At 56.4% G+C, this 14,289-nt stretch overlaps 2 protein-coding genes across 2 annotated transcripts; one reads left to right on the top strand and one right to left on the bottom strand.

Annotated features, from left to right (window-relative positions):
- Positions 1–2,002: 2,002 nt before the first annotated feature.
- Positions 2,003–2,907, bottom strand: POSPLADRAFT_1127960 (hypothetical protein; the record flags this gene model as incomplete). The annotated part of the gene is made up of 5 exons (XM_024483685.1): positions 2,003–2,039; positions 2,119–2,168; positions 2,282–2,636; positions 2,758–2,765; positions 2,812–2,907. Coding segments are annotated over 5 exons (546 nt in total), but the record flags the coding sequence as incomplete, so codon positions are not given.
- Positions 2,908–12,533: 9,626 nt separating this feature from the next.
- POSPLADRAFT_1127593 (hypothetical protein) lies at positions 12,534–13,579 on the top strand (the record flags this gene model as incomplete). The annotated part of the gene is made up of 3 exons (XM_024483642.1): positions 12,534–12,613; positions 12,789–12,885; positions 13,382–13,579. Coding segments are annotated over 3 exons (375 nt in total), but the record flags the coding sequence as incomplete, so codon positions are not given.
- Positions 13,580–14,289: the final 710 nt, after the last annotated feature.

Raw genomic sequence — 14,289 nt, 5'->3', positions numbered from 1 at the left:
TCCTGCGCTTGTGTCGGGTTCCAAACAATGTCATGAGGGTCGCTTCTTTGCACCTTCTTTGTAAGTGTTGAACCTGCCCGTGGATGTCTGCCGTATTCCAAAAAGAATGGTGTCTCCTTGGTGCCCTCATGTGCTGCATTGTTGTAGGCAAACTCAGCAGAGCTAAGTAGCCTTGACCAGTCGTCGAGTTGATAGTCGATGTAACAGTGAAGATATTGCTCCAGAACTTGGTTGACTCTTTCAGTCTGGCCATCAGTCTGTGGGTGGTACGTGGTGGACATGGTGGACTCTATCCCTAGTAGCTTACACCATTCCTGGAACAGTGTAGCTGCAAACTGAACACCTCGGTCGGATATAATCTGGGATGGTAAGCCGTGAAGCGGATACACCCGATTGTATAGCAATTCTGCTAGATCCTTTGCTGAGAACTCGTTTGTTATTGGGTAGAAGTGAGCCCGCTTTGTCAATCGATCCATGACTACGCAAATGGCATCATAACCATCTGATTCTGGGAGCTGAGTGATGAGGTCGACAGTCATAACTTCCCATGGCCCTTCCGGGACACGGTTGGGTTGCAATGGTCCATACGGCTGCTGCGGACGATTCTTCATCCGTTGACAAATGTCGCAGCCGGTCACATACTTCTTGACAAATACCGACATGCTAGGCCACCAATAGTTGTGTGAGACGAGTTCATATGTCTTCCACCTTCCGCGATGTCCAGCTGAAGGAAGATCATGATGCATTTGAACTATACACCTGCGCAAGTGGTCCTGCTCGCTGTTGGGGATATATACTTTGCCGCAATAAAGCAACAATCCATTCTCATAGTTCCAGTCCACAAGGGACTTGCCGAATTCTCTAGGACCTGACTTCAGCAATTGCTGATAGTTCTTGGTCACATCGTCATGTAGGAGTGCTTCCTTCACTTCCCTCAGGAGTTGATCGTCATTAACGGGCGACTCATGGGAGGCCTCGACTGCATTGATTGCAAAAAACTCCGGTTTCAACAAAGTTTGATCCCGATTATTGAGGTTCACCCCCTCCTCATGGTCTGGCCTCCTGGACAGAGGGTCGGCGGTAAGCATTGTTTTTCCTGGCTTATGGTGCAAAATGAAATTGAATCGCGTGAGGTACAGAGCTCATCTCGCTTGTCTCCTGGTCAACTTCTGGGCAGTTTTGAAGTAAGTCAGATTAAGATGATCCGACCAGATCTCGAATTTGTCCGGATGTCCCTCCAAATAATGCCTATACTCTTCGAGTGCTCGAATGATAGCAAGCATCTCTTTGTCATATATCTCATAGTTCCGCTGATGAACATCAAGTGACTTCGAGTAAAAGGCAACTGGGTGCCACAACTTGTCAGTTGGGTCCAATTGAGAGAGAACTGCACCAGTTGCAAAGTCGCTGGCATCAGTCTCAAGTCTAAATGGGGATGTTGCATCCGGGATTCGAAGGATGGGCGCTGAGTGTCACGAGTTGGTACGGCGCCTAGCCGTTTTTTAATTTTTCCTTTTCACGGGCTTGAACCCGCGACCTCTGTACTACATACCCGATATGGACGTGTCGTTATCTACTGTACGATTAGATTAGATAGGACGGCAGCGCACGGCACAGCCCGGGCTCCGCTGACACAGCCACTCTGACTCACCGGCCCCCGGGGCCGCATCGGCATGCTGCGCACAGACCAGCTGCGCACGGACCAACGCGCACAGCCTGCCCTAAATCTTCCCATGTATATAAACCAGCCTCTGCTGCCCTAGGGACCTCAGTTTCGACCTCTTGTCCCTAGGTCAGTAAGCTCTCCTGTACTTACTTCTTTTACTTACTAACTAATACATTCTTGTCCCTAGCCTTAGGTTTGAGCATAGCTCACCATCGCTTCGGTGAGACTTAGTCGGACGCCCCCAGCCTTCAAGTTTTCTCTAGTCGCTTGACCTCAAGTCGCGACATTAGGTCGAAACTCCCCAAGCTGCCGGCGTCCCCTCGGGACCCCTTACACTCACTTCCCTTTCCCACAGGTCGGGTGGTGCGCACCCCTACGATACCCTACGATACATACAATACGTAGATAGCGTACATACATCGCCACCACTTAGGGAACGAACTCTTCAGTACCTGCACTTCAGTGGGCGGTACTTGTCCTCACGGACGCGTGGACTAGGTTCCTGCTGCATAATAGTCAAAAGCAGTACTGGGCCTCACGTGAACTGCGAACCCTAGTGTCTTCTTGGGCGCCATAGCGTAAGCTAGCATAGCACGGCCATTGTAGTACGCGCACCTCCCCGTCCTTCCCCCTTCCATCGTGGCTGCCTGCCAAGGCCAGATCCACGCATTCGACTCTCAGGACCTCATCGACGTCTACATCCCAGACGGTCCTGAAACTGTCCTCTATCGTTGCGAGCAGCAGCCGTGCCCGAATCGGACACCCCGATCGATCGAGGAAGACTACCCTCGCTACAAGGCCATCAGACGGGCTCAACACCCGCTCGGACCCCGAAGCACCCTCGCATCTCGATCTGCCTCGCGGCATTCTCGCCCTGTCTCCCCCAGCTCCCGTCTCCCTCAAACTGTCGTCGCCGATCCAGGTCAAGCGCGAGGAGATCTCCCTCCAGACCCTGCGCCAGAGCCTGAGCCTGAGGAGGGTGCAGGTGAAGAAGGAGTCTCGGAGTCCGAGTCCGAGGATTCTGTTGGGTCCACCTCGCCAACAGCGCTCGCCCCCGCGTCAGCAGTCCCTGACGTACGTGACCCCCCCACCGAACTTCCTTCGGCGCCTTCACCGCCGACTCCGCCGAGAGGCCGCTCGAGCACTCGCTCCTCTCGAAGTTCGGCCAGCGGAAGGCCACCACAGCCGCCTCCGCCCCCGCAGCGTCCTCCGTCCCCCCCGACGCCGATAATGTCGTCTCCTGCAGCCGCCCCCGACAAGGAGACCTTGAAACTCCTCCTCCCGCTCCGCTACGATGGCAAGACCGTCATCGAATGCAACTGGTTCCTGTCCCAGTTGCGCATCTACTGGCTGGTCAACACGTCATTGACCACCATCGAACTCAAGGTGCATGTCGCACTTAGCCTGCTCGATGGAGACGCCCGCGCCTGGGCCACCCCCTACTTTGCCCAGCTCGCGTCAGTGCAAGTAGGAGTACAAGGGGCCACGACCCCATTCGCGAACGAAGCGGCCTTTGCCGCCGCCTTCAGGGCCCGCTTCGGAAATCTCGATGACGAAGCGGCAGCACAAGTAGAGCTGGCGAAGCTCTGCGCGGACAAGTCGGTCCGCGAAAAACGCACCGCTGCGGAGTTCTCCGCGCTGTTCAAGGGTCCGGCGGATCGCTCTGGGTATGGGGACCTGGAGCTACGCGACAAGTACCTGAGCGGCATCCCCTCCCGCGTCTACCGCAAGATTGAGCTCGAGACCTTCGCCACGTGGCAAGCAGCTGAGAAGCGCGCCACTGAGGTCGAGCAGATCCTCGACATCAGCCGGGCCCGTCGGCCCGAGCTGAACAACTTCTTCTCGGCACGAGGTCGAGGACGCGGCGGGGCACGTGGTGGTGCACCCTCGACGCACGCAGCTTCGGCCAGCATCAATGCGGCCGTCAGAAAAGGCAACTTCCCCGGCACATGCTTTGGCTGTGGGAAGCAAGGGTACCGACGCTTCGAGTGCCCCAATTGTAAGGACAAGCCTTACACAAAACGCGCCGACGCGCGGGCTACGGTTGCCTCGGGCTCCACCCAGGCGGCGACAAGCGCCCCCGTCACGACATCACCCTCGGCAAGTATAAGTGCCGCTTCAGCGAAATCCGAGCAATCGGAGCTGGCGGACTTAATGGCACAGGTGAAGTCGATGCGCGAGGAGCTCGAGCATTATCGGGCGATGAAGGAGGAGGGTTTTTGATCCGGTCCGCGCTTCGTGCTGCACGCGTCGGGCCGCGAGTATCATGTAACAAGTACGATGTATTGTCTTCTGCAATGGTGTACGAGTTGGACCAGGGGTCCCAGCACTTTCACATTCCAGTAAGACTTCAAGGGAAAAGACGGCACAAGGACATAATCGCTATGGTGGACAGCGGAGCCACCACGAAGTTTATCAACAAGCGATTCGTTGAAGAGAATAAGGTGCAAACGCGGAAATTAAAAGAGCCGATTCCGCTGTACAATATCGACGGTACCCTAAATAAAGACGGAAGCATCTCGGAGGTAGCAGTACTACAGATGCACATTGGAGAACACGTCGAGAAGACGGTGTTCACGGTCACGGACATCGGTCCGGAAGATGTGATCGTCGGGTTGGACTGGCTGCGCGAGCACAACCCTGACATCGATTGGGAGAAGGGCTCCCTCAAATTGTCGCGATGCCCTGAAACATGCAGCACCAGAAGGGCTGGCCAAATGGAGCAAGCGGCGACTGCGCGTGATACGGGGGTCAGGCCCACGGCGCGCAGGCGTTCGCCGAAGTCCAAATGGTCGGTCATAGGCGCTTGCCGGAGCAAGGTGCTCCCGGACTTCGAACCCGAAGATGATCCGGTGGAGGTAGAGTGGAGCGAAACTGACTTGATCGAGGCCTGGGAGCAAGGTATCACGCTTCCCGGCGCCCCTCAGCTGTTCATCGCAGCAGGGCACACGTATTCCCAGCTGTTCGCTGAGGAAGAAATCAAGAAGAAGGTCGTTAAAACCGCCGAGGAGTCGGTACCTAAACAGTACCACGAGTTCCTGAATGTCTTCTCCAAGGAAGCATCAGAACGGCTGCCTGAAAGGAAGCCTTACGATCACGCGATTGAACTCGTACCCGGTTATTCGACGTTCCATTCGAAGGTGTATCCCCTGTCGAACAACGAACAAGAGGAACTGGACAAGTTCCTAAAAGAGCAGTTGGCGAAAGGCTACATACGGGAGTCGAAGTCACCCATCTCGTCCCCTTTCTTCTTCATCAAAAAGAAAGAGGGAACACTTCGACCCGTGCAGGACTACCGCCGGTTGAATGCGATCACTGTTAAAAACCGCTATCCTTTGCCGCTGATCGCCGAGATGGTAGATAAGCTCCGCAGTGCCACGCTCTTCACCAAGTTCGATGTCCGATGGGGATACAACAACGTCCGGATCAAGGCCGGTGACGAATGGAAGGCGGCCTTTGTGACTAACCGGGGGCTGTACGAACCCCTGGTGATGTTCTTCGGTCTCACCAACTCCCCCGCGACCTTCCAGGCGATGATGAACAAGATCTTCCACGATCTCATCGTCGGCGGCAAGATCCTTGTGTACCTGGACGATATACTCATCTTCTCCACCAATAAAGAGGAGCATGAGAAGGTCACACGCGAGGTTCTGCGCCGCCTTCAGGATAATGATCTATTCCTGAAGCCTGAGAAATGTGAATGGGACGTTCCCAAGGTCGACTATGTCGGCTATGTGTTCGGTGGCGATGAGGTAGCGATGGATCCCGCGAAGCTAAAAGGAATTAATGAGTGGCCGGTACCCCGGAACAAAAAGGATGTCCAGAAGTTCCGGGGGTTCTCCAATTTCTACCGCCGTTTCATTAAAGACTTCGCTAAAATCTCACGACCACTCGACCGGCTCACAGGAAACGACCCTTGGCATTGGGGCGAAGAGGAGCAGCACGCCTTCGACGAGCTCAAGCGGCTCTTCGCGACGACTCCAGTCCTAGCACTGTACGATCCCAATCGGGAGACGCGCATTGAGGTCGACGCCTCGGGATATGCCACTGGCGGCGTGTTGATGCAGAAGCAAGACGATGGCAAATGGCATCCTATTGCCTTCAGATCCCATGCGATGGACCCGGCACAGCGGAACTACGAGATCTACGATAAGGAGATGCTCGCGATCATCGAAGCACTGGACGACTGGCGCCACTATCTTGAGGGCCTACCCAATCAGTTCGAGATTGTAACCGATCATAAGAATCTCGAGTACTGGCGCACGTCACAGCACCTCACGCGTCGTCAAGCGCGATGGTCGCTGTTCCTGGCTCGCTTCGACTTCTGCATCACGCACAAAGCTGGGACGTCGAATGGAAAGGCTGATGCCCTGTCGCAACGATCAGATCACCAGATCGACGATGAGGACGATAACACCGATCAGGTAGTTCTCAAGCCGGAGCGCTTCCGCATCGCCTCTGCCAGGCGCGGTCATGCCTCGGTGACGGCCGATCAGTCGCTTCTAAAGCGCATTCGGGAATGTTCGGAGAAAGATCGGGAGGTAGCTGAGGCACTTGAAAAGGTACAGGACCTCGGGCCGCCCCGGCTGCAAAGGGGTTTTGAGGAGTGGAATGCTGAACAAGGGCTTCTGTTGTTCCGTGGGTGCGTGTACGTCCCAAAGAACGCGGAGCTCCGGCGGGATATCGTCAAGATCCACCACGACTCGCCGATCGCCGGTCATGGCGGTCGTGCCAAAACCCTGGAGCTCGTATCGCGGAACTACTGGTGGCCAGGAATGTCTAAATTCGTCAATGAGTACGTAAGCACCTGCGACGTGTGCAACCGTACCAAGACATTCCCAGCCAAGCCCCAGGGTCCGCTGAAGCCGAACGAGATCCCCGAGCGCCCGTGGCAGATCATCACAACCGATATGATTGTCGGCTTGCCGAAGTCTGATGGATTCGACTCGATCCTGGTTACTGCCGACCGCTTCACCAAGCAGGTCCACTTCTCAGCCTGTCATGAGACCCTGACGGCAGAAGGTGCGGCAGATCTGTACATCCGCGATGTGTTCAAGCATCATGGGGCCCTGGCCAAGGTCATATCAGACCGAGGTCCCCAGTTCGCTTCGAAATACCTCCATGCGGTGTACAAGGGACTAGGGATCGAGCCGGCGCTGTCCACAGCGTTCCACCCTCAGACGGACGGCCAGACCGAGCGCTGGAATCAGGAGATCGAACAGTACCTGCGTGCTTTCACAAGCCACAGGCAGGATGATTGGGCAAAGCAATTGCCGCTCGCGGAGTTCGCACTGAACAACCGAGTTCACTCTGCGACTGGGCACTCCCCTGTCGCGACTTGAGGTCAAGCGACAGGGGAAGATCTGAAAGCTGGGGGTGTCCGACTAAATCTCACCGAAGCGATGGTGAGCAGCGCTCAAACCTAAGGCTAGGGACAAGAGGTCGAAACTGAGGTCCCTAGGGCAGCAGAGGCCGGCTTATATACATGGGGAGATTAGGGCAGGCTGTGTACGTTGGTCCGTGCGCAGCTGGTCTGTGCGCAGCATGCCGACGCGGCCCCGGGGGCCGGTGAGTCAGAGCGGCTGCGTCAGCGGGGCCCGAGCTGTGCCGTGCACTGCCGCTCCATCTAATCTAATCGTACAGTAGATAGCAATGCGTCCATATCAGGCAGGTAGTACAGAGGTCGCGGGTTCGAGCCCGTGAAAAGGAAAAATTAAAAAACGGCTAGGCGCCGTACCAACTCGTGACATTACCCCCCCCTCAACGGCGCATGACCTCATGCGAGGCGCCCTTGCCCATCTCCCATCCGGAGCGGCATCGTGCTTCAGTCAGCGGCGAAGGCATTGGCTGAAAGTTGAGACCACCAAAGGTAGCAGCATTGAGACGACAAGGGGTGTTCGGGTTCTTCCGGTGGAAGTCGGCTATGAGGGCCGGCGCATTGGCAACGTTGCGCGCCGGTTCCCATGACGTATGCGAGTCGTCATAACCCTTCCACTTGACGAGGTACTGTAGCTGACGCCGGAAGATCCGCGAATCCTTGATCCGCTCAACCTCATACTCCTCATCGCCCTCAACCTCAATCGCAGGCGGTTCCTCCGGCTCCCGGCCCGGGATATCGCTACGCGTGTACTTGCTCAGCAAGGAGACATGGAATACCGGGTGCACCGGCACCGACTTTGGCAGGACTAATTCATAATCCAAGTCTCCAAGCTTTCGCCGCACGGCATAAGGTCTGAGGCGCTTGGGACTGAGCTTCTTGCTCGGCTGTTTCAGCTTAAGGTTCTGAGCGTCAAGCCAGACCTTGTCCCCCGGCACAAAGACCGGTGCCTCCTGCACGTGCTTGTCATAGTACACCTTCATGCGCTCGGCTGACAGTTCGAGCGCAGAGCGCGTATCGTCGCGAATCTCCTTCAGGATCTTGAGCCGATCAGCGGCCGCAGGCATCACAGACATCGGATTGATCCGCACTTGGATCTCAGGATTGTACCCTTGATGCAGGAAGAATGGGGAGTGCCCAGTCGCGGAGTGAACTCGGTTGTTTAGTGCAAACTCCGCGAGCGGCAATTGCTTTGCCCAATCATCCTGCCTGTGGCTTGTGAAAGCACGCAGGTACTGCTCGATCTCCTGATTCCAGCGCTCAGTCTGGCCATCTGTTTGAGGATGAAACGCTGTAGACAGCGCCGGCTCGATCCCTAGTCCCTTGTACACCGCGTGGAGATACTTTGAAGCGAACTGGGGACCTCGGTCTGATATGACCTTGGCCAGGGCCCCATGATGCTTGAACACATCGCGGATGTACAGATCTGCCGCACCTTCTGCCGTCAGGGTCTCATGACAGGCCGAGAAGTGGACCTGCTTGGTAAAGCGGTCGGCGGTAACCAGGATCGAGTCGAATCCATCAGACTTTGGCAAGCCGACGATCATATCAGTCGTGATGATATGCCATGGGCGCTCGGGGATCTCGTTTGGCTTCAGCGGGCCCTGGGGCTTGGCTGGGAATGTCTTGGTACGGTTGCACACGTCACAGGTGCTTACGTACTCATTGATGAATTTGGACATCCCAGGCCACCAGTAGTTCCGCGACACGAGCTCCAGGGTTTTGGTGCGACCACCATGACCGGCGATCGGCGAGTCGTGGTGGATCTTGACTATATCCCGCCGGAGCTCCGCATTCTTTGGGACGTACACACACCCGCAGAACAGCAGGAGCCCTTGTTCGGCATTCCACTCCTCAAAACCCCTTTGCAGCCGGGGCGGCCCGAGGTCCTGTACCTTTTCAAGGGCCTCGGCCACCTCCCGATCCTTCTCCGAACATTCCCTGATGCGCTTCAGAAGCGACTGATCGGCCGTCACCGAGGCATGACCGCGCCTAGCGGAGGCGATGCGGAAGCGCTCTGGCTTGAGAACCACCTGATCGGTGTTATCGTCCTCATCGCCAATCTGATGGTCTGATCGTCGTGACAGGGCATCAGCCTTTCCATTGGACGTCCCGGCCTTGTGCGTGATGCGGAAGTCGAAGCGGGCTAGGAACAGCGACCATCGCGCTTGTCGGCGCGTGAGATGCTGGGATGTACGCCAGTACTCGAGGTTCTTATGATCGGTCACGATCTCGAACTGATTGGGTAACCCCTCGAGATAGTGGTGCCAATCGTCCAGCGCCTCAATGATCGCGAGCATCTCCTTATTGTAGATCTCATAGTTCCGCTGTGCCGGATCCATCGCATGGGATCTGAAGGCGATGGGATGCCATTTGCCATCATCCTGCTTCTGCATCAACACGCCGCCAGTGGCGTAACCAGAGGCATCAACCTCAATGCGCGTCTCCCGATTAGGGTCGTACAGCGCCAAGACTGGAGTCGTCGCGAAGAGCCGCTTGAGCTCATCGAAAGCGTGCTGCTCTTCCTCGCCCCAATGCCATGGGTCGTTCCCTGTGAGCCGGTCGAGTGGTCGCGAGATCTTAGCGAAGTCCTTAATGAAGCGGCGGTAGAAGTTGGAGAACCCCTGGAACTTCTGGACGTCTTTTTTGTTCCGGGGCACCGGCCACTCATTGATACCTTTAAGCTTTGCGGGATCCATCGCCACCTCATTGCCACCGAACACATAGCCGACGTAGTCGACCTTGGGAACGTCCCACTCGCACTTCTCAGGCTTCAGGAACAGATCATTGTCCTGAAGGCGACGAAGAACCTCGCGTGTGACCTTCTCGTGCTCCTTCTTGTTGGTGGAGAAGATGAGTATGTCATCCAGGTATACGAGGATCTTGCCACCAATGATGAGATCGTGGAAGATCTCGTTCATCATTGCCTGGAAGGTCACGGGGGAATTGGTGAGACCGAAGAACATCACCAAGGGCTCGTACAACCCTCGGTTAGTCACAAAGGCCGCCTTCCATTCGTCACCAGCTTTGATCCGGACGTTATTGTATCCCCATCGGACGTCGAACTTTGTGAAGAGCGTAGCGCCTCGGAGCTTATCCACCATCTCGGCGATCAACGGCAAGGGGTAACGATTCTTGACCGTGATCGCATTCAATCGGCGGTAGTCCTGCACGGGTCGAAGCGTCCCTTCCTTCTTTTTGATGAAGAAGAAAGGCGACGAAATGGGCGACTTCGATTCCCGTATGTAACCTTTCGCTAACTGCTCCTTCAGGAACTTGTCAAGTTCCTCCTGTTCATTGTTCGACAGGGGGTACACTTTCGAGTGGAACGTCGAGTAGCCGGGCACGAGTTCGATTGCGTGATCGTAAGGCTTCCTTTCGGGTAGCCGCTCTGATGCTTCCTTGGAGAAAACATTCAGGAACTCGTGGTACTGTTTAGGTACCGACTCCTCGGCGGTCTTAACGACCTTCTTTTTGATCTCCTCCTCAGCAAACAACTGGGAGTATGTATGTCCTGCTGCGACGAACAGCTGAGGAGCGCCGGGAAGCGTGACACCTTGCTCCCAGGCTTCGATCAAATCGGCTTCGTCCCACTCTACCTCCACCGGATCCTCTTCGGGTTCAAAGTCCGGGAGTACCTTACTCCGGCAAGCACCTATGACCGACCATCTGGACTTCTGCGAGCGTCTGCGCGCCGTGGGCCTGACCCCCATATCACGCGCAGTCGTTGCTTGCTCCATCCGGCCAGCCTTCCTGGCACTGCACGTTTCAGGGCATCGTGATAATTTCAGGGAGCCTGACTCCCAATCGATTTCGGGGTTGTGCTCTCGCAGCCAATCCAACCCAATGATCACATCTTCTGGACCTATGTCTGTGACCGTAAACACCGTCTTCTCGACGTGCTCTCCTACCTGCATCTGTAGCACGGCTACCTCCGAGATGCTTCCGTCTTTATTCAGGGTGCCATCGATATTGTAGAGCGGAATCGGCTCTTTTAGCTTCCGCGTCTGCACCTTATTCTCTTCAATGAATCGCTTGTGGATGAATTTCGTGGTGGCTCCGCTGTCCACCATAGCGATTATATCTTTATGCCGTCTTTTCCCTTGAAGTCGTACTGGGATGTGAAAATGTTGGGACCCCTGGTCCAATTCGTACACCATCGCAGTAGACAATACATTATACTTGTTACAAGATGATACTCGCGGCCCGACGCGTGCGGCACGAAGCGCGGACCGGATCAAAAACCCTCCTCCTTCATTGCCCGATAATGCTCGAGCTCCTCGCGCATCGACTTCACCTGTGCCATTAAGTCCGCCAGCTCCGATTGCTCGGATTTCGCTGAAGCGGCACTTATACTTGCCGAGGGTGTTGTCGTGACGGGGGCACTTGTCGCAGCCTGGGTGGAGCCCGAGGCAACCGTAGCCCGCGCGTCGGCGCGTTTTGTGTAAGGCTTGTCCTTACAATTGGGGCACTCGAAGCGTCGGTACCCTTGCTTCCCACAGCCAAAGCATGTGCCGGGGAAGTTGCCTTTTCCGACGGCCGCATTGATGCTGGCCGAAGCTGCGTGCGACGAGGGTGCACCACCACGTGCCCCACCGCGTCCTCGACCTCGGGCCGAGAAGAAGTTATTTAGCTCGGGCCGACGAGCCCGGCTGATGTCGAGGATCTGCTCGACCTCAGTGGCGCGCTTGTCAGCGTCTTGCCACGTGGTGAAAGTCTCGAGCTCGATCTTTTGGTATACGCGGGAGGGGATGCCGCTCAGGTACTTGTCGCGTAGCTCCAGGTCCCCATACCCAGAGTGGTCCGCCGGACCCTTGAACAGCGCGGAGAATTCCGCAGCGGTGCGTTTTTCACGGACCGACTTGTCCGCGCAGAGCTTCGCCAGCTCTACTTGTGCTGCCGCTTCGTCGTCGAGATTTCCGAAGCGGGCCTTGAAGGCGGCGGCAAAGGCCGCTTCGTTTGCGAATGGGGTCGTAGCCCCTTGCACCCCTATCTGTACTGATACGAGCTGGGCGAAGTAGGGGGTGGCCCAGGCGCGGGCCTCACCGTCGAGCAGGCTTAGCGCAACCTGGACTTTGAGCTCGATGGTGGTCAACGACGTGTTGACCATCCAGTAGATGCGCAGCTGCGACAAGAACCTGTCGCAGTCGATGATGGTTTTGCCATCGTATCGGAGTGGGAGTAGGAGTTTTAACGTCTCCTTGTCGAGGGCGGCTGCGGGGGACGACATTATCGGCGTCGGGGGGGACGGAGGACGCTGCGGGGGCGGAGGCGGCTGTGGTGGCCTTCCGCTGGCCGAACTTCGGGAGGAGCGAGTGCTCGAGCGGCCTCTCGGCGGAGTCGGCGGTGAAGGCGCCGGAGGAAGTTCGGCGGAGGGGTTACGTACGTCAGGGACTGCTGACGCGGGGGCGAGCGCTGTCGGCGAGGCGGGCCGAGCAGGATCCGCGTACTCGGACTCCGAGACTCCTTCTTCACTGTCACCCTCCTCAGGCTCAGGCTCTGGCGCAGGGTCTGAAGGGAGATCTCCTCGAGCTTGACTGGACTCGGCGACAGTTTGGGGAAGGCGGGAGGTAGGGGAGACAGGGCGAGAGTGCCGTGAGGCCGATCGAGATGCGAGGGTGCTTCGGGGTCCGAGCGGGTGTTGCGCTCGTCGTATCGCCTTGTAACGAGGGTAATCTTCCTCGATCGATCGGGGTGTCCGATTTGGGCATGGCTGCTGCTCGCAATGGTAGAGGGCAGGTTCAGGGCCGTCTGGGATGTAGACGTCGATGAGGTCCTGGGAGTCGAATGCGTGGATCTGGCCTTGGCAGGCAGCCACGTTGGATGGGGGGAGGACGGGGAGGTGCGCGTACTAAAAATGGCCGTACTACACTAGCCTACGCTACGGCGCCCGAGAAGACCCTGAGGTTCGCAGTTCACGTGGGGCCCAGTACTGCTTTTGACTATTATGCAGCAGGAACCTAGTCCACGCGTCCGTGAGGACAAACACCGCCCACTGAAGTGCAGGTGTTGAAGAGTTCGTTCCTCTAGGAGTGGCGATGTATGTAAGGCTACCTACGTATCGTATGTACCGTAGGGTATCGTAGGGGTGCGCACCACCCGACCTGTGGGAAAGGGAAGTGAGTGTGGGGAGTCCTGAGAGGACGCCGGCAGCTTGGGGAGTTTCGACCTAATGTCGCGACTTGAGGTCAAGCGACTGGGGAATACCTGAAGGCTGGGGGCGTCCGACTGATTCTCACCGAAGCGATGGTGAGCGAGGCTCAAACCTAAGGCTAGGGACAAGAAATGTATTAGTTAGTAATGTAAGAAAGGATACAACTGGAGGCTTACTGACCTAGGGACAAGAGGTCGAAACTGAGGTCCCTAGGGCAGCAGAGGCCGGCTTATATACAGGGGAGATTAAGGGCAGGCTGTGCGCATTGGTCCGTGTGCAGCTGGTCCGTGCACAGCATGCCGACACGGCCCCGGGGGCCGGTGAGTCAGAGCGGCTGTGTCAGCGGAGCCCGAGCTGTGCCGTGCGCTGCCGCCCCATCTAATCTAATCGTACAGTAGATAGCGACGCGTCCATATCGGGCATGTAGTACAGAGGTCGCGGGTTCGAGCCCGCGAAAAGGAAAAAATTAAAAAACGGCTAGACGCCGTGTCAACTCGTGACAATACCCCTTTCGGAGTTCGTCGTCGATCCACTCGTCGAGAGAATTCCTCTCTTTCGGAGACATCGGGTATAGTTTGGCTGGTCGAGGTAGGGCAGCTCCTTCCTCGAAGTCAATATCATGGTCGTATGGTTTGCGCTCCAGCATCCGCTCCGATTTCTTTTGTGAGAATACGTCCCCGAACTCATGTAGATATTCAGGGATGAGAGACTTCCACTTAGTGGTGTCCACATCCTCCTCCTCAACATCCTTGTTCAGAATGCTTGCGACAAATTCTGCCATTTGTAGGTCCTCTGGGTCATCTGTCGAGATCTAGTTGATGTATGGATTTTCAGTACACTCCTCTCCTAAGGCGTCCAGTGGAGTGACTAAGGGTTCCTCCCTTGGTAACTGAAGCTCATCGGTTTCTTCATCAGTCACACGATTAGTTTTACGAGCTTTGGGGGCACAGCTCTCAGGGCACCTGGTGTACCTCCACTCCCCTTTGGCCCAGTCGATCTCGGGATTGTGTTTCCTGAGATAGGTCATGCCAAGGATCATGTCCTTTCTTCCCAAATCTGCGACTAGCAGTGGGTGTGTTGACTTATGTGATC

This window comes from Postia placenta (assembly GCF_002117355.1).
Source record: "Postia placenta MAD-698-R-SB12 unplaced genomic scaffold POSPLAscaffold_1, whole genome shotgun sequence".
Taxonomy (NCBI): Eukaryota; Fungi; Basidiomycota; class Agaricomycetes; order Polyporales; family Adustoporiaceae; genus Rhodonia; species Rhodonia placenta.
This window is presented reverse-complemented; position numbering and strand designations above follow the sequence as displayed.